Here is a 26,315-nt window from a genome sequence, read left to right on the forward strand (position 1 = left end):
TCGCAGTCATGGTCCTATGTCCCTAGCAACTACAATAGCGCCTGACCCATAAGATGCATTCAATAAACATTTGTTGAATGAACCTTAACACCAACGCTGCATGGTAAAGATTTATATTCTTCTCATCCTGTAAAACAAGGGGATGAAAGCTCCAAGAAGTTAAGTAACTTGACCCAGATCCCTCACCTAGAAAGTTATTCCCACTGGCACACTCTGATCCACCACCCAGGGTCTCTTAAAATGTGACATTCAACTGGATTTTCGATGACTCCCCAGATCAGCTTTTTAAAACACTTAAGAATAGAGACGTACAAAAAGATAAAAACCTTGTATCTTAACCAAAAATTAACTCAAAATGGATCATGGACTCAAATGTAAAATGTAAAGCTATAAGACTTTTAGGAAAAAAACAGGAGAAAATCTCTGAGATCTAAGGCCAGGCAAGGAGGTCTTAAACTGGACAACAAAAGGACAACTCATAAAAGAAAATTTTGACTAACTGGTCCTCATCAAAATTAAAAATGGTTGCTTTGTAAAAGCCCAGGTGAAGAGTTGAAAAGACGAGCTAAAGCAGGGAGGAAATATTCACACACTGCACATCCAACAAAGGACTAGTATCTAGAATATGTAAAGAACTCCCAAAACTCAAAAGGAAAGAATGAATAATCCAATTAGAAAATGGGGGGATCCCTGGGTGGCGCAGCGGTTTGGCGCCTGCCTTTGCCCCAGGGCGCGATGCTGGAGACCCGGGATCGAGTCCCACGTCGGGCTCCCGGTGCATGGAGCCTGCTTCTCCCTCTGCCTATGTCTCTGCCTCTCTCTTTCTCTCTTTCTCTCTCTCTCTGTGACAGAAAGAAAGAAAGAAAGAAAGAAAGAAAGAAAGAAAGAAAGAAAGAAAGAAAGAAAGAAAGAAAGAAAGAAAGAAAGAAAGAAAGAAAATGGGCAAGAGGGGCACCTGGGTGACTCAGTTAAGTGTCTGCCTTCGGCTCAGGTCATGATCCCATGGTCCTGGGGTCAAGCCCTGCATCAAGCTCCCTGCTCAGTGGGGAGTCTGCTTCTCCCTCCCTCTCTCTCTCTCTCTCTCTCTCTACCCCTCCCTCTGCTTTTGCTCTCTCTCACTCTTTCTCTCTGAAAAATAAATAAAATCTTTAAAAAAAGAAAAGAAAATGGGCAAAGACCTGAACAATTGACTGAACAGGATGTACAGATGGCAAAAAGCACATGGAAAGGTGTTCCACAACATTAGGCATTAAGGAAATGGAAATTAAGACCAAGATGGGATATCACTACACACCTCTCAGAATGGCTAAAAAAAAACAATGACAATTCCAAATGCTGACAAGGATGCAGAAAACTGGGTCACTCATACATTGTTGGTGAGAATGTAAAAACAATAGAGCCATTCCAGCAGTTTCTGATAAAACCAAATATGCAATTATCAAATGACTCATCAGTCACACCCCTGGGCATTTATCCTAGAAAAGTGAAATTTCATGTTCATGCAAAAATCTGTACACAGGGCCGCCTGGCCTGGGTGGCTCAGGGGTTTGGTGCCTGCCTTCAGCCCCAAGCGTAATCCTGGAGACCCAGGATCGGGTCCCGCGTTGGGCTCCCTGCCTGGAGCCTGCTTCTCTCTCTCTGCCTCTCTCTTTGCCTGTGTCTCTGCCTCTCTGTGTGTGTCTCTCGTTAATAAATAAATAAAATCTAAAAAAAAAAAATATGTATACAAATGTTCACAGCAGCTTTATTTATAATAGCCCAAAATAGGAACCAGTCCAGATGTTCCTCAACAGGTGAATTAATATTCACCTGTTCAACAAACTGCAGTGATTCCACACCATCATATGCTACTCAGCAATAAAAAATTAAAAAAAAAAAAAGAATGACTGATATACCTAACAACTTGGATGAGTCTCCAAGAAATTATGCTGGGCAAAATAGCCAATCTTTGTGCGAAGACAATTCAATGGGAAAAGAATACTCTTCAACAAATGGTACTGGGACAGCTGGACATTTACATGCAAAAGAATGTGGTTGGTCCCCTACCTCACACCATATGCAAAAACTAACTCAAAAATGGATCAAGGGCCTAAATGTAAGAATTAAAACTATCAAAGTCTTAGAAAAAAATAGGGGCAAGTCTTTGTGACTTCAGACAATGGTTTCTTAATATGACATAAAAATCACAAATAAAAACAAATTAGACTTCCTCAAAATGAAAAACAAAGGACACCATTAAGAAAACTAAAAGACAACCTACAGAATCAAAGAAAATGTTTGCAAAAATATCTGATAAGAGTTTAGTATCCAGAATATATAAACAACTCTTACAACTCAATACTACAAAGACAAATAACCCAACTTTAAAATGGGTAAGAAATCTGACTAAACATTTCTACACAGAAGAAATACAAATGGCCAATGAGCACATGAAAAATTGCTCAAGATAATTAACCACCAGTGAAATGCAAGTCAAAACCACACTGAGATACCATTTCATACCCACCATGAGGGTTATAATCAAAAGACAGATAATAACGAGTATTGGTAAGAATGTAGAGAAATTGGAACCTTCATACACATAATGGGAATGTAAAAAATGATACAGCTGCAAACAATGCAATAGTATTTGGCAATAAAAAAGGGTAAAGAAAAAACCGTGTCACAACATGGATAAACCTTGAAAACATGATGCTAAATGAAAGAAGCTAGTCACAAAGACTATATGGTATATGATTCCACTTATACAAAATGTCCAGAAAGAGGCAAATTTACAGAGACAGAAAGAAGATTAATGGTTGCCTCAGGTACCAGCTTTCTTTTTGGGGTGATGAAAATGTTCTAAAATTGATTGTGGTGATGGATGCACAACTCTGAATATACTATAAACCACTGAATTGTACACTCCAATGAGTGCTTTTATGAGATGTGAGTTATATCTCAATAAACCTGTTACCAAATTTTTAAAAATCAATTTCAAAGGGTTCTATACTATATGATTTCATATTTATATGACATTTTTGAAATGGCAAAATTCTAGACATGACAGGCAGATTAGGAGTTACCAGGAGCTGAGGTTGGAGGAATGGAGAAAGGTGAATAGAAAGAGCCACACAAAAGAGTCTTAAATTGACTGAACAGTATCTTGACTGTGGCAATAAACACACAAACCTCGAAACGCGATAAACTGTATAGCACTAAATATTCACACAAATGGAGACAAGCAAAATCAGGGAACTCTAAGATCTGTGGGCTATGTAAATATCAGTATCTTCATTGTGATATTACCTTCTAGGTCTGCAAAATGTTACCATTCAGAAATAGGGTAAAGGGTGTGTGGAATCTCTGTATCTTTCCCTTTCTTTCTTTCTTTTTTTTTTTTTTTTAAGTACTCTCAACACCCAATTTGAGGCTCAAACTCAGAACCCTGAGATCACAAGTCACATGCTCTAAAGACTGAGCCAGCCAGGGCCCCCTATAGTTTTTCTTACAATTGCATGTGAATCTACAATTATCTCAATAAAAATTCCAATTAAAGAAATATACTGAAATCTGTTCTATTTTCCATTTCTCTTCAGATTAAACAAGAGTGTCCTCTGGTGCAGGACTGCCATAGCTTCTAACAGCTGCTTGCTTATACCCTTTTGAACAAGGAAGGGAAGACCTCAATCTCAAAAGACCCCATAAGAGATTCCAGCTGAAATTAATAATACACTTTTATTTCATGGTATTTAGTTGTTCATCTAGATGATATAAGAATTGATATAAGAATTGATGATCTTAGAATTAAGAACACAAATTCTGGAGCCAGCCAGTCAAGGACTCCACTGCCAGCTCTGCTACTTACTAGCTATGTGACCTTGTGCCAGTCACTTAACATCTGTGCACCTCAAACACCTCAACTGTAGAATGGGTATGACAGGGTACCTAGATCATAGTGTTTTAAGCCAATGTGTGTGTGTATGTACTTATACACATGTGCAAGTATCTGGCACAATGGTAATAGCTATCATTATTACCTTTACCATAAGGATGGGGGCGGGGAGATCACGACGTTTTAGAAAGCTCAAGAGGCACAGGTGCAGGGCAGATTACCTCTTGTAATGTGCTCCCTTGGTTCATCCCTGGGTAGCCCTGAGTCCACACCCAGGTGTCCCCAGGATGGAGGTGGGCCAGGAGATACCCACCTGCGCATTTGGTGCGGCTGATGAGGGGCGGCCCCGGGCGGCCGGTGCCGCCCTCACCCGGGCGCGTGAGCAGTACGCTGATCTCGTACTCGGTGTCGGGGTCAAGGTGCCACAGCTTGTAGGTCTGCAGGCTGACGGCGTGCACCTCGGCCCACGGGCCGCGGGACATGCGATACTCAATCTCCTTGCGCACGATCGGCCCGTCGCCAATGATGGAGTTGGTGTTGAGCTGGATGATGAGGTAGGTGGGCCCCGCGCGGAGCAGCTGCGGGGGGGCAATGGGTGTGGGGGGCTCTGCGAGGACGTGAGGGAGAGGCGGAACCCAAAGGTGCGCTGTGAGACCCTGCTCCCAACCCCGGCCCGCAGCCCGTCCAAATCCCCAGCAGCCCTCCCTGTCCTCCCAGGACCCTGAGAAAACCCCCAGACCCCCAACTAGACTTTCTTGCCCGCGCCCACTAAATCCCCAGGCCCGAAGGGGCACCCGCTCCAAAGGCTGATCCCACACTCACCCTAAGCCTACATCCTGCCCCAGTTCTGGCGTTGAGGGGTGGCCCCGTGCGGGTGGGGTCAACCCGGGGGCGCCACAGCCAGACCCCACCTTGCGTGGCTCACACCCCAACAGGGTCTCCCCGCCCCCGATCAGACCGCCTCCCGAGGCACAAACTGCCCCTTCCGCAGGCCCCGCCCCAGTCACGCCCTGCCGGCCCCACCTTCCCGCGGGCCCCGCCCCTCGGAGGGTGCAGCCCCAGCACCCACCCCCAGCCCCACCCCACCCCCCCACCCAGCTACGGGAGCGTGAGTTGCTGACCCTTGACGATGAGCTCCGCGAAGTTGGAGACGCCCGCGCCTCGCGGGGCCTGGGACACGCAGCGGTACAGGTCCTGCTCCGAGCGGCTCACGGAGGCAAGCAGGAAGGTAGCCAGGAAGCGCCGGTGGCTGATGTGCCGCACACCCGCGGCGGGCACCAGCGTCCCGCTCTGCCGCTGCGCAGGGGTAAAGGGGACAGGGTCAGGAGTGCCGGGGAGGAAGGGTCCCCATCTCGCTCTGACCCGGGCAAGGGGAGTACTGTATGTCCTGGCCCCATTTAGCAGACCCTAGTATTCCTGGTACTAGCTCTCCACCGCAGGAAGGTGTGGATAAGAAGGTGATTAAGGGAATGTGGTCTCTGCCTCTGATGGAGAGTGGTCTGGGGATCCTGGAGCCACCCTCTGCCCTGGGGGTAACAAGAGCACCCAAGAGAGCCTGGGTGAGGGCAGGGATGCCTGAGTATGAATGCTGGAAAATGCAGGAACAACCCGGCACCCTGTAAGGAACCCAAGTCCCAGAAGAAATCCCCCCCCACCTTGATAAGGTCCCTGCCACCCCCTCACCTGCAGGAGAAAGCGCTCGGCCTCTGCTGCTCTGCCTGCTGCCATGCACTGGAAGGAGGCATTCTGGCCAGCATTGACCTCCACATCGCCCAGGCGGGAGAAATGCGGGGCCTTCGCTGCGGGAATAGAGCCTCTGTGTGAGCTGGGCCTGGGCCCCCTGACAAGGCAGGAGCCACGGCCACCGCACCCCTCACCCTGTACCCCCGTGGGCTGGGACTCACCGCAGGGGTAGCTGAGAAGCAGGACGTCATCTAGGCCCATGTAGCCCCTGCGGTCTGGGGAGATGAGGGCCTCAAACAGCACCTGGGGGAGGCGGGAGGGTCCCTGTCATATCCCTCCAGCCCTACCTGGGGAGGTGCCCACAAGGGACCCCTTTTAGCTCTGCTCCAGTCCAGGCTCCTCAACCAGCAGAGGTCAGCCCCACTCACAATGACCTTCCTTACCAAGCCTGCTAGTTGGGGGGGGTGAGGTGCCAGCAGCCAGAGCTAACAAGGTCAAGGCCAGGGAGGTTCCATCCCAGTTCTGGATAGTTACCTTCAAACAGGAAAACTTCCCAGCCAGACAGGGTCTCCAGGTCAGCACTGTTCCAACTCACCCTTGACTCCGGCAACAGACTATTTGTATTGACAGTGATCTCTGATGCTGAATCTGGACCACAGCAGCACTGAATAAGCTGAGGCTGACCACAGACCGACCCCTGACCTTGACCACATACTGACTCCTGATGCTGACCACAGACTAGTTCCAACCTTGGTTACCTGCTTACTCTGTCCTCAGGCTGATACCTCTCTACCCTCACCCCTGAGCGCAGGCTGACCACAGACCAAACTCAGCCTACCTGATATTCATTGGGCCAGAAGGTGCTGACGGCCAGCTCAGCCTGGTGCCACTGATGGCCATGTGATCCAGTCATATTCCAGACGGCACTGCCCAGGGGACCCCCGTTGACACGCACATAGATGCCCAAGGTGCCCGGGCTGTGCCCATCCCGGCTGTACAGGAAGTAGCTGAACTGCACGCAGTGGGTATCATTCTCACTCAGGCTCTGGAAGATTACATGGGCCCGCTGGCCTGGGGTGTGCTGGGAAGCATTGACCATCAAGTAGGAGCCTAGAAAAAGAAGGAGGAGGAGGCAGGAGCTGAGGAGGCTTGGGGAGGACCAATGTCAGGTGGGCAGAGGAGGGGGGTGGGCAGAAAAAAGGGACTCCGGGCATTTGGATCCACTGGGAGTTAAGAATTCTGAGTCCTGGTCCCCAACTCTGTCTGTGTTGAGTCCCTTCACCTCCCTGCATGAGAATCGGAGAAGCAAAATCGGAGAGTCACACAAAAGTGACTCTCAAAAACCTTTATGGCCTCTCACCACCTATGATCACAGTCCAAGCTCATGCTGGCCCACAACGTTCCCCATGTTCTGAGCTGCCCATGGAGGCAGGGACTAACTAGGTCATTCATCTTGGAGTCAAGAGTCTGTCACAGGACAGGCCCTCAAAGGCTACCTTTTTTGAAACCCTCCCTCCCCATCTCTCCACAGGCTTCTCTCCTGGCCCTTGGATCACTCATCACGTGTGTATCTGTCTCCCCGCCAGCCTGTGATGCCTCAGGGGCTCCACTGTGTCCCCAAGACAGGTCTGAACCCAAGCTGAATGAGCATGTAGAACAGAGATTGAATGAAAGGACTCTAACTTCCCTTCCAGCCCCTGCCCTGGGTCTAAATGCATGGAATACAATCCTCTTGATTTCCAAGCGGGGAAAAGGCAGCCCTCTCCTTCCTCAAATCTGGGATGTACACAGGCAGGGGAGTAGAGGGGGGCTGGCAGGGTGAGAGTGGGCCGGACTCCTCAGGACCTGGCTGCGGGATTATGGCTTCCCTTTTGTGGGGAGAAGGCCCCAGCAGCTGCCAAGAGGGTGCCCACAGCCACCCAGCTCTGCCTCTTCCCGGGCCTGGCTACCAGCCAACACAAGCTCATTCAGATCCCAAACCACGCCGCTCCCTGCTCTGGGAGGGCTCCCCGGGGACTCCACTGGAGGAGATCTCATTCATCTCTGTGAGCCAGAGGCCTGTGAAGGCAGCTCGTGGATCAGTCCTAGCAGGGTAGTGAACAGAACTCCCAAGTCCCCATATCCACCCAGAAAGGGGCACATCCTGGCCCCCCAGTGGTGCCTCTCATCCCATTTCTCCATCCTCCTGGCTCCTCTCCCTGCGAGCAGCTGCGTGTGTCTCTCCCCCTTTCAATCTGATACTGTTCTTGCTTCTTCCTCTGGCTTCCTCTGCCCACCCCCTAGTCTTTTTCCCTAGTTGTCCTCCCCCTGCATCCATCTCCTTCTCTTCATTTCCTCCCTTCGTTCCTGTGGCTCTTCCTTCTCCTCTCTGTGTCTGCATCGCCCTCCTTCCTTCTCCCTCCACCCCCCAACTCTCTTCCCTAGGATGTGCAGACTAAGAGGGCAGAGGCCCAGCACAAGGCCCACACTAAATACTCAATCTCTCTTTCCCCTGTCTCACTGGGTACGTCTCTGCGAGTGTGAGAGAGAGGGGCAGAGCCCACCCAGGGTCCCTGCCACAGGGGGGCACCTCAACAGACCACAATCACAAGGTCAGACTTTGCTCTCCACTAACAGAGAGGTCAAACAAGGAGCTGAGAGCTGTTTATGTGAAGGCAGAGAGGAATGCCCCAGGGAGCGCACCCTGTGAGCAAAGGCACAGAAGGGGGAGGCAGGGAGGCCTCCAGGGGACAAGGTGAGCGGTAGGAGATGAGCCTAAAGACTGCCCGTGCCAGGCTGTGCAGGATCCCTCTGGCGGCTTCAAGTTCTGGCCTTACCACTGAGAACTTTTGCTGCCCCTCCCCGAATTCTTGACAGCAGGTACAACTGCAGCCATGCTGTGAGCTGAGTAGCAAAGGTCCTGGGCCACTATGACAGGGCGAAGGGGAGGAGGCCCTTAAGCTGTCTACTTCTGGGGTTCCTTCAGCACGCCCATTTGTTCTCACACTATGCTGTCTTCCAACTCAAGCTTTATCAGTAATAGGGTTGATAATTTGGCCTCCATATCTCTTATCCTTTTCTGAATGCCCAGCAGATTCTGTACCCAATAAAGCGGGTGCTGGTAATTGGGCCCCCTCGAATACTTCCAACAATGGTAACTAAATAGTAACTAAACATTCACTACATTCCACTCCCATGTTATGCAGCTTGTATACATTATCTAATAACCCTATGAAAAGGATTATTATGCTCTTCACTTTTTAGTTAAGACAATGGAAGCTCAGAGAAGTTAAGTGACTTGCCCAAAGTCACACAACTGATAAAGCGATGAGGCCAGAATTTGAAGTCCAGTCTTCACGACTCTGGGACCAGTACAGTAGGGGCCATCATCAGAGTAGAAGGCCAGTACTACAATGCATGTAATTAGACTGACTCCCACTCCAGTGCCCATGATGTCATAAGTGCTTCATCCTGAAACAGGGCAGAGCAAGGTAGAAATTGGGAAGGATCTGGGACTTCCAGGAAGAAGGGAACTTCAGAGGAAGGTTATACACACATCCAGCCCCCAGTGTTACCACTCCATCAGGATCTTCAAGTCCTGGGAGATAAGGATGCAGAGGCTCTAAGGGAGAAGAAGAGAGCCTCCCTGAAGGTGGACTTAGGAAGACCTGATGGGAATAGGGTGGACTCCAAACTAAGCTGTAGAGGGAATAATGGGAAGTGGGTCTTAACAGCTTTCAGTGTCTTTGATTGCTTGAACCTGCACCCATTTTACAGGTCAAACTACCTAATATATACAATTGGACAGTCTCCACAGAGCCCCACATTCATAGTATCATGTATGTCACTACAGATGCAAAAGCAGAGGTGACCCAGAGAGGTTAAAGAACATGCCCAAGGTCACACAGCAGGTGGCTATAACTGGAAGGAGATAAAGAGGAATGGTGGTAGAGAGTAGGCTCACCATGGGGCAGGTCCGCCGGAGACCGGGTACCAGGGTGGATGTGCACTTGCTCCCACTGGAAGTCGTCATACTGGGCTTGGCTGTACTCGCAGGGCACTGCTGGGTCACTCACCTCCTCGAAGGTACAGCCGGCTGTGAGGGCAGGCATGGTTAGCTCCTGCTAGGGCAGGGTCGCTGACCAGCAGGGCTCCTGGGGCTCCCCTCCAGGAGCCCCTGCCCTCTCCCATGCAGGCCCACACCCTTTCCCTCCCTCTCCCAGGCCACTCCCCCCCCCTTGCTCCCTCCCTCCAACAAAACTCTCCCTCCTCCAGCCCATTCCCTCTATTTACTGTCTCCACCCAATACCAATACCTCCCCACACCACCCACTGCCCCCCAGGACCCCACACTGCTCAACCACCCAACCAAAGACCCTCCCCCAGAAAAACTAGTTAGCATTATCATCAGAGCCTCACAACTTGTGAGATCAGGTCTAGAATTATCCTCATTTTCCAAATGAGGAGACCACAGCTAGTCAGGGACACAGGTGGGACTCGAACAGAGATCTCCTGTGTCCCACCACGTGCCTCTCCATCTTCACATAAAGGACAGATGTGGGCCCCATGAATGCACTAAGCCAGCCCTGATGGTCTCTTCTTAAGAATAATAACAGAGGCCACTGATCATTTCAGGCTCACCACATGCCCGCACAGCACCAGCTACCCACTTTCTCCGCATGGCATCTCATTTAGGCCTCATCGCCTGAGGCAGAGACCCCTATTATTCCTGCTTGACAGGTGAGCTTAGAAAACTCACTCATCACTCAGTCACCCAAATCAGGTCTCTCCCTGCCGGCATGTGACACACAAAAGCATCGGGGGCCCAGGAAAATGCCTGGCCAAATGGTGAGGAAGCAGGTCGATGTCAGGCCAGGCCCTGTGTGGGGCACCTGCCAGCCACAGGTACTTCTCCCCACCTGATAGATGATGTGACTGAGGCCCCAGGGGATGCAGGGGCCCATGCACAGTATAACGTGGTGGCTATGTGAGTGGGCTTGAGTATTAGACAGACTTGAGATCCGTAAGGCAAGTCACTTCTCCATTCTGAGCCTCTGTTTCCACCTCTGCATATGGCATTGCTGGGGATGCAGCACGGGGTCCACCTATCACCAGGCCCAGGGTGCGCACAAGCTCTCAGGAAATGGTGGCCCTTCACAGGCACTGTGGAGTCCACAGAAGCTGGACTTGAACCTACATCAGCCGGATACCAGAGCCCAGATTTCCTTCACTATGAGAAACAGCACAGCCAAGCTGCTTCCCAGGTTCAAGAAGAGGAAGGAAGAGAATTAAAGAAGGAAGAGAAACTGGGGGCCGAGGGCCATGTGCCAGGCACCACAGCGGGCATGTGCCTGGTGGCAGGGACTCCACTTTCGGGGGCACTCTGCTGTTTCACCTGCCACAGGGACCTCTCTAGGTTGCCAGGCAGATCATGTGAAGTAGCACAGGGAGACATGCCCAGCAGAGCCAGGCACACAGGTGCTCGCCACTGTCGGGGGGGTCTCTTGTTCCTCTTCTCGCTTCCCATCGGAGTATAAAACAATGAGATGTGGGCATGAGGCTGGCACCGAGTGGATGCAGTGAAATAACAGAAGCCTCTCTCTACAGCTGGAGCAGAACCTTGGCTGAGCACTTTGCCTCTTTGTGTGAAAGGCCCTGGTCAGCATCATGCCCTGTGGCCTGTGGGAGGGAAATTTTAACCCAGCCTGTGCTGGGAAGGCCTCAACTCTCCCTCTAGAAAATGCCCCACAGCACAGAGGGAGGCTGTGGCCAGTAGGGATGGTCAGGGAGGGCTTCCTGAAAGAGGGGGACAACTGACTTCATTCAGCTGAATGCAGTCAGCAACTGAGCTGACTGCAGTCTGCTCCCAAGGTTCTTAGCCAAGGCCTCCCTAAGGCAGAGGGATTGCCAGAAAGGGAAGCCCAGGATCTAGAGCCTGGATGGGGCTCAGGCCCTTCCAGTTCCTTTACAAGGCAGGTTCAAGCACAAGGCAGCTGCCCCCAGGATGTCTCCTCCATGGCCCTGGGGCAAGTCTGGGAGTGTCAACTCTTTGGCTTCCCCCCATCCATCCTGAGCCAGGCCATAGGAGCTAACAGGACCCCCAGAGACTGACCTGAGCCAGAGTGACCCCCAGCTGATTATCCCTGGCCAACAGTGGCCCCAACATCATCCAGACCATCTGACTTCAACCAGAAGGACCACTAGATTGCCTGACTAACCCCTGGCCAGAGTATCCCCTGACCTCTGCCAAATGAGTCCTACAACTGATCTCAGCCAGGGTAACCTCCCTGGCTGACCTTCCCCCTCCCTAGTGTCACCTGAGGCAGAATGATTCCCTCTCCCTGGTCCATGTACACCTCCAGCTCTGTGCCTCTGGGCCAGGCCCAATTCTAACCACAACCCTTAGGGGATGACATCTCCTCAAAGAGAGCCCCATCCTCACCGTCTATCCAGCTCACCCTGGAATGGGAACAGTCAGGCCTCCTAGGTCCTGAGGAAAACTGTATCACCTCCAGTCTGGGTGGCTCAGGAACTACAGCCCTGTCCCAGCTCCTGCTAGAGACCCAGCTCCTATCAGAGGCCACCACCCACCCAGGGCCCGGAGAAAGGGGGGTGGATAGGAATTAGACCAGACTTTGGATTCAGAGCAAGAATGTTGACTCCTTCAACACAGACTTGGGCCACAGACACACACATACACGTCAGCACCACCGTGAGAGAGCTGTCACTAACCATCATGTCCACCTATCCCCATGAAACTCCACAGTAATCCCTAAGGTAGGTACTATTATTCTTCCTGTTTTGCAGATGGAAACTGAGACACAGAGAGAGGAGGTGGCTTGCCCAAGGCCACATTCTAAGTCCCAGAAGCTGGGATTTAAGCCATCTATCTTTATTCAGGGAGACTAGGTCCAAACAAAATAAGGCTCTGGTGTTCTGCTGGCCACATGTTGTTAATTCAGTTCCACTCAGGAAATGTGTTCACTGAAAGTACAAAGCAGGTCCCAGGCTGACACTATTAGAGGCACAAGGATGATTTAGATTCAACCCTGCCCACAGGGACCTCCCAGTCTGAGTGGGGGTGATGGAATAAGGCAAAGCAGAGAAGGGTCAAGGCCACAAGAGGGGGTCCGGGAGAAAGACTTTCCTGGAGGTGGGTGCATCTAAGCAAAGCCAGGAGGGCTGGATCTCATTCTGGCCAGTAGAGATAAACAGAAAGGTCTGTGAGGCAAAGGGCTCAGCAGAAGCTAATGAGGGCAGGGAGTGAACACATAGTCCAGAGCATAGAGAGGAGCGAGGAGTGACCAAAGCACTGGGTGGGAGCTGGAGACAGGAAGGCCGAGGCCAGACCACAGAAGGAGGGTCTTAAGTGTCTGGGTGAGAAGTCTGACTTCATTTGGAATGGGGAAGCCAGAGTAGGGTTCAGATGAGACAGTGTTACATCCTCCAGGCCAGGAGGAGGGCAGGCGGGTTCTCCAGGGGGCACCACAGGATCAGGTGGGAGCTTGGTGGGACAAACCACCATGGGGTCCACAGTCTGATGTCAGGAACTGCTGAGGAAAGGAGCCTCAGGTCCCCTCCTAGATGCAAACGGCACACACTCTAGTCACACCCAGAGAGATGCATAACACGCACACACACACAGCCCCACACTCCCTTCCCCCAGCCTAGTCCAAGCCTCAGGAACACTGCTCAGCCCGCCTGGGGCCAGGGAGAAAACCAGACCCCGCCAGGGGTACCCCATCTCTGCCCCGGCCTCCCAGAGAGGGTGGGCTGGATCAACCCAGGACCCCCACCGGTTCCCCCAGCCTCAGCTCAAACTGGCCCAGCTACATTCCTCAGCTAATCTCCCCAATCTGGCAGGCGGTTGCCTCAGCAACCGTCAGCCACAATTTGGGAAGGCAGGAGGATGGCTTATCCACATCCGGCTGGGCTGTAGATGGGGCGATGTAAGGGGTGAAGCAACCTCCGTGGGAAGAGTCAGAGTGTGGGGAGGGGGTCTCCCCCACATGAGGGTCTCCACAATTCCATGCGCATGTGTTTCCATATGTTGGTGTGGGTGTGCGTACATGACTGTGAGAGTGATAGCCTGGTACCGACTTGTGAGCACTCAGCTGAGAGGCAGGAGACCTGAATCTAACCAGCTGAGCCTCCAACTCCCTGTGTGACCTGCAGCAGGTGACTTGCCCTCTCTGAATCTCTGCTTCCCCACCTATGAAATGAGAATGGGGACCCAGGTGACTTCTAAGGCCACGTCCACCTCTAGAATTCTAGTTCCATGTATGTGAGTATGCACACAAGCAAGAATAATTTGAGGGCAGAGAGACTATGGGGCAGAGGTATGTGAGGGTGAGTATGGGTCTCCAAGTGTGGGTCCCCCAGACAGTGTGCTGTGAAGTTAGGGTGTCTAAGTGTACATTCATGTACAGAGGTATATGGGCATACTCGATGATAAGCATGTACCTACAGGGGAGGTGAGTATATGCAGTGGGATAGAGGCGAGGTGTGTGCGTGTGCCTCCGTGTGAGCTCCAGACTTTCCTCCCCACCAGACAGGGAATGATGCCCTGTGCCAAGTGTGGCTGCCAGCCACCACCAGTATTTTCTAAAGGACCCTAGGTAAACAGAGTTTGTTTGCAATGAGATCTCTGTTCTCTTTGGTTTATCAGTAGAGCATCCAGTTCCCAAGGGTGGCCCCAGGAGAAACAAAACTTCTCTCAACATACTGCAAGTTTAGGGGCTGGGAACATACGCAATCATAGGCATGGCCCCAACCCTGGCCCCAGGGAAACCAAATACAACCCCAATGACAGCCCTGGCCTATTTCATCATCTGAAGCCACATCTCTATTCTAGGTAGCCCAGCTCAATCAACCCTGGAGCCAATGGTGGCTTCATCCCTTAGATGTTCTTGCCCAACCCAGCCCTATCCTGTGTTCTCCACCCCAGCTACAGCTCCATGGCAGGCCCGCCTAACCCCACTTCCTCGTTTCCTAAGGTCAGAGACTGGCTCTTATGCCTTTGAACCCCATCCCCAAGTGCTCATATAGTAGATGCCCAACAATGGCAAGACTCATCAACCCCATGATCCTAACCAGTCTGACCCCAACCAACCCCCACCCAGGCTCAAGCACCATGACTCTAACCCGGAGACCTGGCCCGGCCCATTTCACTGCTTTACTTGCCCAGACCAATACATCCAGACCTCAGCCCAGGTTCCCTGGAGCTGTTCTCCAGAGCCCTGAATAACTGATGTGCACTCAATTAAGGGCAGGGGTGACCACCTTCTAATCACCCAGAATTCAGCATGGCTGAAGCCAGGAAGATCACTCAGGACAACAGAGAGATAAAGCTGAGTTCGTACCCCCTCCAGGAGCCAACACAGGACCCAGCAATGCCAACATACTTCCACCTCCAATGAGGATAGAAGGAAGCCAACTCTAACAGGAGAAACTCAGGCCAGACCCACGCACCATCTCCTTGATCACCATGAAAATCCCAAGGTTAACGGTAGTGCTGCCATGTTGGTGGTATAAGGTGAAGGCCCCAGGCAGCGCCCAACTCCAGTCAGAGGCAAAGGGCTGAATGGGGAGCTGCAGTGTACAGAGGTACAGTGGGCAAAGAGTACACAGACACCCTGTATCATATAAAGCCACAGTGCAGCAGAGCAGAGAGGCAGAGGGCCATGCACAAACCCACACAGTGTGAAAATCTGTACTTTATTAGAGTCCATGGAGACGGGGCTATGAGGTGCCATGGCATGGTTTGCTGAGAGCACAGTGCAGCAGCTCCACGCTACATGGAGGCAGATGCAATTATACACCACAGGGTGAGCAGAGCACACGGTGTGCACAGACCCCAGTACAGACGCCTGGTGCAGAATGGCAGAACTGGCCGGGGCCATGACGCAGTGCTGAGGTGTCACATCCGCTCTGGGCATGACCCTGAGCTGCACAGAGGCACAGCACTCCAGGGCGGCACATCCAGTAGTGCACTGGGCCAGGACTCAGTGCTACAGGGACAGGTGTACAGAGGAGTGCCAAGGTGCTATGTTCAAGCACTCCTGGTTCTTCGCCCTCTCCAGACCCTAGCACAGAGCCAGGTACACGGTTGGTGCTCGGTGCTCCATGAACACGTGCAGTGCAGACAGAGGCTCAGGGCAATAACCCCGTGCCATGCACAGATGCGCAGATGCAATGCTGGGTACCGTGCAAAGGTGCCACACACAAAAACCCACGCCAGTCCCAAAGCCCAACAAGGTGGCTCCAAGCCAGCATGAGTACACACTCCTTGTGCAGTGTGCAATGTAGGGCAGGGGTGCATGCAGGACAGACACTTGAGGCAAAGATGTTGCTCAGCTGGGACCGCCAACAGAAACCTGGGGGAAAGGACACCAGCCAACTCCCCAGCAGCCATCCCAAGAAAGGCTGAGACACCAGAAGGGGCATGGCGTGGCAATGGTGCAGTAGACTGTGACAGGGTTGGCCAGAGAGCACATATTCAGCTCCATGCAGTAAAGCACTAGGACAGAAACGTTATGTGAGGCAAAGGTGTACTGTGTTGGTACAGTCAGTGCAAAGGTGGAATGCAAAGCAGCTGTGCCCAGACATTCAGGAAAGGCCACATACCCAGTGCAGTGCAGGCACCCGCTGCAAGCATGCAGTGCAGCACAGAGATGCCATGTGATGCAAGGATGCAGTGTGGCAGCAGCATGCCATCTGTTGGCACAGCACAGTGATAGAATACTAGGAGCTGGGCAGCCCGGGTGGCTCAGTGGTTTAGCGCTGCCTTCAGCCCATGGCCTGATCCTGGAGACCCGGGATCAAGTTCCACATCAGGCTCCCCACAAGGAGCCTGCTTCTCCTCCCTCTGCCTGTCTCTGCCTCTCTCTCTCTGGGTCTCTCATGAATAAATTAAAAAAAAAAAAAAAGAATACTAGGAGCTGGTCCCAAATCCCTGGCGAGTCCACAAGTCCAGTGCCATGTACACTGCCCAGTGAGGTAGTACAGTGTAGAACAGAAATGCTCTACAAGGCAAACATGCAGTGTGGCCACGGAAAGCCCAAAGTTGGTTCCAGGCAGTGAGGCAGTGTAGGGGCTCTACCCAGAAACCAAGGAGAGTCCACCTTCCCGCTGCAGCAGTGACATCTGGTAGAGTGATACAGCACAGATGAGAGCTGCAAAGACACAAGTGGCAGTACGCGTACTGGATGGCAGTGCAGGACAACGGGCAGATGCAGAGGTGGAGCACACAGACCCTAGGAGGGTCCACACGGCCAATGCAACTCAGAATCTCAGCATGGTCATGCAGTGCAGGTCTGAGATGCAGTGCAGTGCTGAGATGCAGTGCAGTGCTGAGATGCAGTGCAGTGGCCCAGTCCTGAGGTCTAGGCCCAGGAACCCCAGAGAGGGTACGCTTGGCCGTGATGCAGTGCAGCTATGTGTAAGGCAAAGATGCGGCACACTACAAAAGTGTTGCAGGGAGCTTCCACGTGCTGTGATGCACTGGACACCAGGGACACCCAGACCCTGTGCCTCCAGCTCTGCCAGTCTAGGCTGGCTAATCCACCAACTGGGGACTGAGGACTCATTCCTCCACCCTGTCCTCCAAACCCCAACATTTTCCACCCCAGTGACTTTCCCAGGGCATGGGATGAAGCCGTTGCTGTCCATGGGATGGGAGGCCAGGACTGTACACATTGCCCAGGTATTTATATCTGAGCAGGGCCCCAGCATGCTGTCAGGCAAACAATGAATTCAGATTCTACTGAAAAGCTTTTGGGCAAAGCACATCCCCTGGCCCCCAGCCCAGGGCAGGGCAGTGTGGGTGGGGCAGGACAGGGCAGAGACAGGGAGGGAGACCTATTGGACTAGGCCCTGGGACAGGGTGACTAAGAAGTGGGATGAACAGCAGGGAGGATGTGAGAGACAAGCCAGATCCAACCAACCTGGCTGGTCACTCCTGCCCTCCCTACCACCACCACCTCTGGGGCCTGGACTTCATCAGAAGCCAGAAACAAACTTTTCTGCTCACACAGGTTGCCCGCACACATGCTTAATAACTGTTGGCACCTACACAGTGCTCACTATGTGGCAGGCCCTGTTCTAACAACATACTTCCACATATAAAATATATCCTCATGGCAACCCCATGCAGTGTGTTCTATAATGACCCCAATCTCACAGATGAGAACACTAAAGACCCAGAAAGGTCAAGTACTTGCCCAGGTGTTACACAGTTAGTAGTGATAGAGCTGGGATTAGAACCCAGAGCCCAGGCTCTTAATCACACTGTAGGTAAAACACATATTTACACACACGCGCAACCACAAGGGTGCACATGTACACATCTATAAACTATACACACACATTCTGAGCAACGTATCCCTCACCCTCTCAGCTAAGACCTATCTATCCTTGTCATCCACATAGATTTCTGACACCTCCCAGTTGTCACCTCCTTTTTTTTTTGAAGATCAAGTGAGAGTGCACATGCGTGTGACCAGGGGAGGGGAGGGAAGGAACACAGACAGAGGGAGAGAGAGAGACTAAAGCAGGTTCCACACCCAGTGCGGAGACCCATGCAGGGCTCAATCTCACGATCCTGAGATCATAACCTGAGCCGAAATCAAGAATCGGACACTTAATTGATTGAGCCACCCAGCTGCCCCAAGTTGTCACCTCCTTATCCCCAAATGCTCCATGTTCTCCTGTTCTCTCCATTTGACTCCCAACCCTCTGCTGTTCCCCAACACCACCTGTCCCCTTGGTCCCAGCTGTCCCGTCTCCAGATATATCTTCATCCCTAGTTATCTCCCATGCCCAGTTGTCCCCCATCCCCCAGCTGTTACTCTGCCCCCAGCTGTGATCCTGGCCATCAGATATCCCCAACCACACCCCTTCCCAATTTCCCCCATCCCAGCCCTTCCTACACAGCTTCTATACTACAAAACCTCAGGGACCCTTCTGAGTCTCTGTTCTCCACATCCCTTCTGATCCACCACTAGGTCCTGGGATCTGCACCCTGGGAATCTGCCCAAGACTTCATGAGCCTGTTGGCTGTCCACCTCAGGAGTCCTCCCCTGGCCATTCTGAAGGCAATGCCAACCCTGCCCAGAGCAAGCCAAGAGAGTATACTGGCCCCCATCTGTGATAGCCCAGCACCACCCTCCACCCACTCCAAGCCTTCCCTGTGTACCCAGGGGTTCACATCAATGCAAACACTGAGTGGGGACCAGCCATATACAAAGGCCTGGGGACAGGATGACAAGGACCCAGCCTAGCCTTCAGGGGACTTCCAACCAGTAGGCAAAAAAGATGGAAAACAACTCAGCAGGCTATCCCACATGCCTTATGGGAGAAACCTGAAAAAGCCATGCAGGGGGTGGGGAAGTGAGGAGTGTCCCTAGGGGAATAACAGAGCTGGACTCTGAGGCTGGATTAGCAGGCCCCCACAAGGTAAGAAGGGCAGGAGAGGCATTTTCAGTAGAAGGCACAGCATGTGCAAAAGTAGAGGGGTGTGAAAGAGCCTGGGGGGTTCTGGGATCAGCACTGGCCCGGTGATCCCAGATCATAAGGTGACAAGGAGGAATGTGGTCAGGGGAGGAGAGGCACAAACATGAAGCAGTTCCAGAAAGTGGGGTGTGCATCATACAGGGTTTGGGTTTCATTCCTGGGTACTGGAGAGCTTTCAGCTTGGGGCAAGCAAGTGGCAATATCCCATGTCTGCCCAATAGACATCATTCAGGTCACAGGTGCTGGAAGCACTGGGGAGTTGATGGAAGAATGGAGACCAAGGAGGGCTACTGCAAGAGTCCAGGCAAGTAATGATGGGCTGGGAGGAAGGGGACATAGATTCAACAAAACCTTCTTCCATGGCTGCTGAGTGACGACGGTTCAATCAGATCACTTCCACCCCCTGAGGTGTCCAGGCCTCACACCTCTAGGACAGCACTGTCCCTAGGACTTTCTGCCCAGATACAAATGTCCACCACCTGCACCGACCAACACAATAGCCACCAGCAACACGAGATTCTTGAGGATTTGAGGTCTGGCAAGTGTGATGGAGGGGCTGGTTTTAATTTTCATGAATTTTAAGCAATTTAAATTTAATAACCACACATAAGTGGCCACCATGTTGGAAAGTGCAGGTAGGAAACATTTCCAACGTTGTTAGAAGTTCTATCGTAGGAAGTTCTATTGAAAGTCAGCTCTAGACTGACTCAGCATGGAGAAGGAGAACCATCGGGCCCTTCTCCAGAGGCTCCTGGCCTTGGGGTCTAAAGGGAGATTGGGAGACAAACTCCAGGGAAGGGGTGTCAGAAGCCAAGCTGGCAGAGGCCCTGGTACAGAGCAGCACACAGTCATCAGGACACTCCCCACCCAACACATGTACACCCTTTCCTGGAGACAGAAACACCTACCACAGGGCGCCTCCCCCACTCAGACTCACAAACACTCGGATATTCTAACGCATGGGTACCCTGTTGCTGGACACAGATACCCTCACACTCCTATATCCAGACACTTGGGAACCCCACACCCAGACACCCGAGTACTCAGCCCCACATGTGGACACAACACAGAGACACTCTTGTACTTGAACACCCATTAACCTAAGACTGCCAGACACCTGGATACTCCCACCTCCAGATCCAGAGACACTGGGACATCCTTAGATTGGCACACCCTGATCCTCCCACAGCCTGGCACTAGGATGCCCACACCTAGATACTGAGGTACCACCCGCCCAAACAGATCTGCACCCAAACTGCAGAAATTTGACACTTAGGTACCAAGACACCCCAGCAGCAGTCTCCCCAGGATCCAAACAGCTGGTCACCTCCCTATCTCAAACTCAGAACTCAGATCCTACCACACAGGGTAACCAGATGGCTAGACACCCTGACAAGCCACACATATGTCCTGTGCCCCAGGCTACAACTATACGATCACTCACTCACACACACACACACACACACACACACACACCCCTCACCCCATCCTGACTGCCCAGATGCCAGGATCACACCTGCACACATCAGCCAACCTCCCACAACCCCACTTGCAGGGGGCACTACCGGGAGCGGCTCTCCTCCCCTCCCTGGAGCTCACAGTCAGGACACAGGACCCCACCTGCCTTACTCCAGGATCTAGGACAAGAGAACTGAGGCAAGGCCTGCCCTCCCTCCTCCCAGGACGCTCAGCTCAAACTGACGGTTGGGACTCCAAGCCTCCCACCACCTGCCGAGGCCTCCAGCACAAAGGCCGAGCCTGAGGGCAGGACAGGCCCTGCCAGCTGCTGGGGGGGCGGGGCTGGAGGCAGAACTGGAAGCTGGGGGGAGGGGCTGGCAGGCAGGAGTCTGCTCCCTTCCATCTCTGCCAGGGACTCAACCTCCCCAACTCACAGCTCCCAGATGACTCTGTACGTGGCCTTTTCACACACAACACCATCCCTCGGCAGAATTTTCCAGATTCCTGGAGGGAAAACGGATTTCTTTCATCTCTTACTTTCAATGGAGTCAGTGCGCCCCCATCTGGCTTCTCCAGCTCAGAACTTGACCCACTGGACCGCATTCATTCCTTCTTGCCACATTTATTCAGCAACCAGGATTGGGCCAGGATTTCTACCTGACACTAAGCAATCAGAGGTGAACTAAATACCCAGTCTCTGTCCTCACAGAGCTCATGATCTGGAAGGGAGAAAGGACCAATAAACCGTAATTACACTAATTACAATGCTATGAAAAAATTCAATCAACCCCCACTCTCCCTTCCTGAGCTAGAACAGGGAGTAACCAAAGAAGGCTTCAGGGAGGAGGTGATGCCTAGCTGAGACCTGAAGGAAGAACAAGAAGAGTTCACGAGGAGAAGAGGTGGAATTAGAGAGTTCTGGGGAGAAAGCACAGTGTGGAGGACAGAAGGGGGTTGTGGGAGGAAGGGGGCACAAGGCACCCCTAGCAACTCTAACTAGCCCAGCCCTGCACGAAAAGGCCACCCCACAAGTCCAGCTTAGCTTAGATGACAGCATGGAAGGATGGCAGCATGCCTCAAGCAAGCAGGTGCCTGCCCTGAATTCTCTCTGACACTTGAGCTGGGCAGGGGGCTGCCAAGGAACTCAGCACCCCCACCCGGGTGGAGTCAGGACATCCTGTGGAGTCTCCTCCCCCCAGCCTCAGGGAGAAGGGCCAGCTGCTCAGACAAGCCTTTATTGCCCAACCTGAAACCACTGGGCAGCCTCTCCCTCATTCCTGTTGTCCACAACCCCAGCAAGCAAGCAAAAGGACAAAATGAGCTAGAACACAGAGGAATAAATTATTGCCAGATTTGCATGACTGTGAGACAGCACACACCCACCCTTGGTGGGCCAGGGGACTCCACGCATTCAGGGAGCCAGGCTGATTTCCCCCAGGTTTGGGGCAAGGATACATCGTATCCCTTCTACAAAGCATTTATTTATGAATGAAGCCCTAAAGGTAATAGCTACAAGCGTCCCAGGAACTTTAGGAGTGAAGTGACTTGCCCAAGGTCACAAGGACAGCAAGTGGCAGGGGTAGAATTTGAACCCAGGTCCCCCTGGCTTCAAATCACAGCTTCTGGGGCTCTGCAACAGTCCTCAAAACCATCTTTTGTTCCCTGGCACTCACAGAGCCTTGCTCTACAATCCACCAAGTACGATGCCCCATTATTTTAATGCCCATAAGGCATAGGAGGAAACCAAGACCCCCAAAATGGAAGTAACTTGCCCAAGATCTCACTTCCATCCCAAATCTCAGTTCTTGACAGTCCCCCCAGCCCGGAGGGGGTGAGGCACAGGAGGGTTCTCGCAATCGAGCCGCGGTGGGAGGAGGGGAGGCACATAGCGAACCCCTCCCTCCGGTTTGATCTCGGGGTGGGGGGAGGGGACAAAGCTGCTGGAGGAGGGCTTGGAGGGCTTGGGGGGCGGATAGGAAGCCGGGCCCCAGCTCCCAGCTCCCAGCCACCCGCAGGAGCGGCTGCAGGAGCTAGAGGAGCGAGGCCTGGGAGGCCCGGGAGGCCCGAGGGGGCGGCGGGGCAGCGAGCTCCAGTCGGGGAGGCCGGGAGGAGTCCCTCCGGGCCCAGGTGGCCCGGCACGTGCCTTGGCTCCGATCTCTGCGTGGGGCGTCTCCCCGTTACTCGGCGCCCCTGGGTACCGGGCTCCAGCCACCCAAACGGGGGGGGGGGGGGTGGGTTGAGAGGACGAGGCCGCGGGAGGACGACGGGCCGCCCCTGCCCGGGGCACGGGTGGGGCGCAAGTCGGCCGCCGCAGGGGCCCGGGCTGGGATCTCAGGCCGCAGGGAAGGGTGCGGGGCGGGGAGGGGAGGCCGACACACGCGCACGGCCGACGCACGGACACACAGACACGAGCCCCGCACCGGCACCGAGACACACGCTCGCACACGTACACGCGCGCCGCGGTCCCGGCAAAGTTGCGGAGTCCACGGAGGGAGTGTCCCGGGAGACCCCGCGCCCGCCGCGCCGCCCGCCCGCCCCGGGAGGGGGCGCCGTCCCGCCGCCGAGGCCCCGGCCCGCCCGCCCCGCGCCCCCGGCCCCCCCGCGCCCCCGGCCCCTCCCCCGCCGGCCAGCCCCGCAGGGGCGCCCTCCCCCCCGCCGCCCCCGCCGCCCCCGGGCCTCCCGGGCCTCCCCGGCCTCCCCGGCCTCCCCGGCCTCCCCGGCCTCCCGGGCGCCGCCTCGGAGCAGCGGGCCGCCAGCGCCGCGCAGAACTTGCGAAACAACAAACAGCCCGACAGGCCGGAGTCGGCGGCCGCGGGGCCCCTTCCTCCCCCGCGAGCTCAGGCCCGGCCCGACCCAGGAGCCGAGGGGGCGCCGCCGCGGCAACTTGGTCCGGGCCCGCGCGCCACCCGCGCGCACACACACACGCGCACACACGCAGCCTGACACCGCCCCCTCGGGCGGCCCCGGGCCCCGGGCACACTCGGCCACCGCCCAGGCGCGCACCACACTCGCACATTCCTGGACACGCAGCCGGCACGCAGCGACACACTCGCACGCTCACATCCGCTCCTACACGCGCATTCCCGGCACACTTGGCATTCCCCCGGACCCACGCGACCCCCCGGCGGCGCACACCAGCAGCCCCAGACACTCCCACACGTACACATCGCGCACACGGCGCACGGACACACGCGTTCCGGACCCGTTCCCACGCCTTCGCACACGTACACGGACCGCACGAGCACACACACCACACGCGCGTCCCCCGATGCACACGCGGACGGAATCCACGGAGCACTCCCGGTCACACGCAGCACACCAACCCACAGCACCCGCGCGGACACAACAGGCAGCACTCCCTGCCCGCGGCGTACGAAACGCAAACAAATGCAACACATTCGCATACACAACTCCGGCCACACAACCAAACTCAGATGCACACACACCACCTACTTGGCCGCACAAACACTACACACTGGCAGGCGCACGAGACGGCGCACACCCAGCGCCTCGATGCACACAACATGCCCCCAACACGCTCGCGGACGCACAACGCACACGGCACCTTTTGGTGCACACATAACTCACGGACTCACAACGCTCGCATACACACAACGCCGGGAGAACCCGATCGCGCATCCAGCACTCAGGCACACGCAGGGAGCCGAACGCCCGGTCTCCTAACACTTACACTTTCTTGAGAGCTACGCCACGGGCCCCGGGGGCTCCGCGGGGCAAGCTCGGTCGGACCGACGCGCGCTTACCTGCCGGAGTCTCGGTCTCGGGCGCGCAGAGCTGGAAGGTGAGCGCCAGGACCAGAGCCTGGGCGCGGGCCATAGCGCGCCGCCGCCTGCCCCGGGGCCCGGCGCAAGGGGTGCCGCCGCCAGAGCCCGAGCCCAGCCCAGCCCGAGGCGAGCCAGAGCCGGAGCGAAGCGGCGCGGCGCGGAGCGGGACTGGCGCCGAGTCCAGAGCGGGAGCCCAAGCAAGCGGGGCGCTGACGTCAGGCCCCGCCGCGGGTTCCGCGGTCTCGCGGCGCCCCCTGCCGGCAGCCTCGCGCTCTGCAGCCGGTCCGGTCTCGGGCTGCCCCGGCGCGCCCCTCCCCCACGCCCGCCCCCCCCCCGCCCCCCCCCCAAGGGGTCCCGGGCCAGGTCTCTTCATCACCCAGCACCGACATTCTCAAGCCAGCACGCTCGCTGCCCACGCTTAGCTCTGCAACAGCGCTCTTGGAACAGAGACCCAAAGACACCCTGCTTCTGTCCCCTTTGATGCTTGAATGCCCTCCTACCTAGGCCCCTCCAAATGCACATACCTTCAAGGACAGAGTGCTCATCGCCTACCAAAACCAGATAGTTGGGTCTTCCGAAACGCTGGCTTTTAAAGTTGTTCATAATATTCCCTTATTATCCTCTTAATATCCACGGGATCTGTAGTGATGTCCCCTCTTTCATTTCTGCTATTGGTAACTCATGTGCTCTCACTTTTTCTCAGCCTGAGGAGAGGCTTGTTGATTTGTTGATCTTTTCAAAGAATCAGCTTTTGGTGGAGTTGATTTTTCTCTTATGACTTCCTGTTTCCGATTCCACTGATTTCTGCTCTAGTTTTTTCTTTCTTCTGCTTCCTTTGGATTTAATTTGCTCTCCTTTTTCTAGTTTCCAAAGCGGGAGCTTAGCTGATTGATTTTAGATCTTTCTTCCTTTCTAACATATGCATTTGATGCTATATATTTCCCTCTAAGCACTGCTTTTGCTGCATCCCATACATTTTTTCAAGTTGTGTTTTCATTTTCATGGAGTTTAAAATGTTTTTTTAGGGATACCTGAGTGGCTTAGCGGTTGAGCAGCTGCCTTCAGCTCAGGGCATGATCCCAGAGTCCTGGGATCAAGTCCTGCATTGGGCTCCTTACATGGAGCCTACTTCTCCCTCTGCCTAGATCTCTATCTCTGTGTCTCTCAAAGATAAATAAAAATCCTTTAAAAAAATAAATAATTTTTTTTATTTCTCAACACTTCTTCTTTGATCTATGTGTTATTTTCTAAGACTTTATTTGTTTAGAGAGAGAGAGTGAGAGCTCTAGTGCTTGCTTGGGTGCACTTGCAGGGGGAGGGGCAAGGGGAGAGGCAGAGGGAGAAGAAGGGAGAGAATCCCAAGCAGACTCTGCACTGAAGACAGAATCTGATGAGAACTGGATCTCACAACCCTGAAATCATGACCTGAGCCAAAACCAAGAGTCAGACACTCAACCAACTGAGTTACCCAGGTGCCCCCAATTCATGTTTTATTTAATCTCCAAGTCATTTGATGTTTTCCAGCTATCTTTCTGTTTTGATTTCTAGTTTAATTCCACTGTGGTCTGAGGGCCAACATTGTAGGTGTTCTAGTCTTTTAAAGTTAAGATGTGTTTTATGGCCCAGAATATGGTCTATCTTGGTGAATATCCCCCATGAGCTTCAGAGGAATGTATATTCTGCTGTTGTTGGATGGGCATAGTCTGTGGATGTCTATGATCTATGGTGTTGTTGAGCGTAACCATGTCCCTACTGATTTTCTGCCTGCTGATTCTGTCCATTTCTGATAGAAAAGTGTTGAAATCTCTAACTGTAATAGTGAATTCATCTATTTCTTCTTACAGTGTGGGTTTTTAGAAAATTATTCTTTTTCATGCCATGAAGTCTGCCTCCATCACTAATTCTCCTCAGTCCTAGTCTACATCTGGCTACACAGATTAAGTATATTTGGGCCTCTACCCAGTACAGGCCCTCATACAATATCAAACTTGTTGTCCATCACTATGTCCAGACACCTTCTATGTG

The 26,315-nt window shown here is 53.5% G+C and overlaps 1 protein-coding gene across 6 annotated transcripts in view; it reads right to left on the minus strand.

The window, feature by feature from the left end:
* PTPRU (protein tyrosine phosphatase receptor type U) overlaps positions 1 to 24,915 on the minus strand; it is a 78,686-nt gene extending 53,771 nt beyond the window's left edge. For 2 of the 6 annotated variants that reach the window (XM_072827448.1, XM_072827446.1), the window contains exons 1-7: positions 24,270 to 24,428; positions 9,501 to 9,632; positions 6,396 to 6,667; positions 5,779 to 5,860; positions 5,558 to 5,673; positions 4,996 to 5,170; positions 4,188 to 4,481 (exon numbers count right to left, since the gene is read on the minus strand). In XM_072827448.1, coding sequence (XP_072683549.1) covers positions 4,188 to 4,481; positions 4,996 to 5,170; positions 5,558 to 5,673; positions 5,779 to 5,860; positions 6,396 to 6,667; positions 9,501 to 9,632; positions 24,270 to 24,342 — 1,144 coding nt within the window. In that variant the 5' untranslated portion in view covers positions 24,343 to 24,428. Of the gene's footprint in view, positions 1 to 4,187; positions 4,482 to 4,995; positions 5,171 to 5,557; positions 5,674 to 5,778; positions 5,861 to 6,395; positions 6,668 to 9,500; positions 9,633 to 24,269; positions 24,429 to 24,814 lie in introns of those variants that run through there. The other 4 variants (XM_072827450.1, XM_072827444.1, XM_072827445.1 and 1 more) reach the window with 4 other exon arrangements.
* Between the last annotated feature and the right edge of the window lie 1,400 nt (positions 24,916 to 26,315).

The sequence above is a fragment of the Canis lupus genome, chromosome 5 (assembly GCF_048164855.1).
Source record: "Canis lupus baileyi chromosome 5, mCanLup2.hap1, whole genome shotgun sequence".
Taxonomy (NCBI): domain Eukaryota; kingdom Metazoa; phylum Chordata; class Mammalia; order Carnivora; family Canidae; genus Canis; species Canis lupus.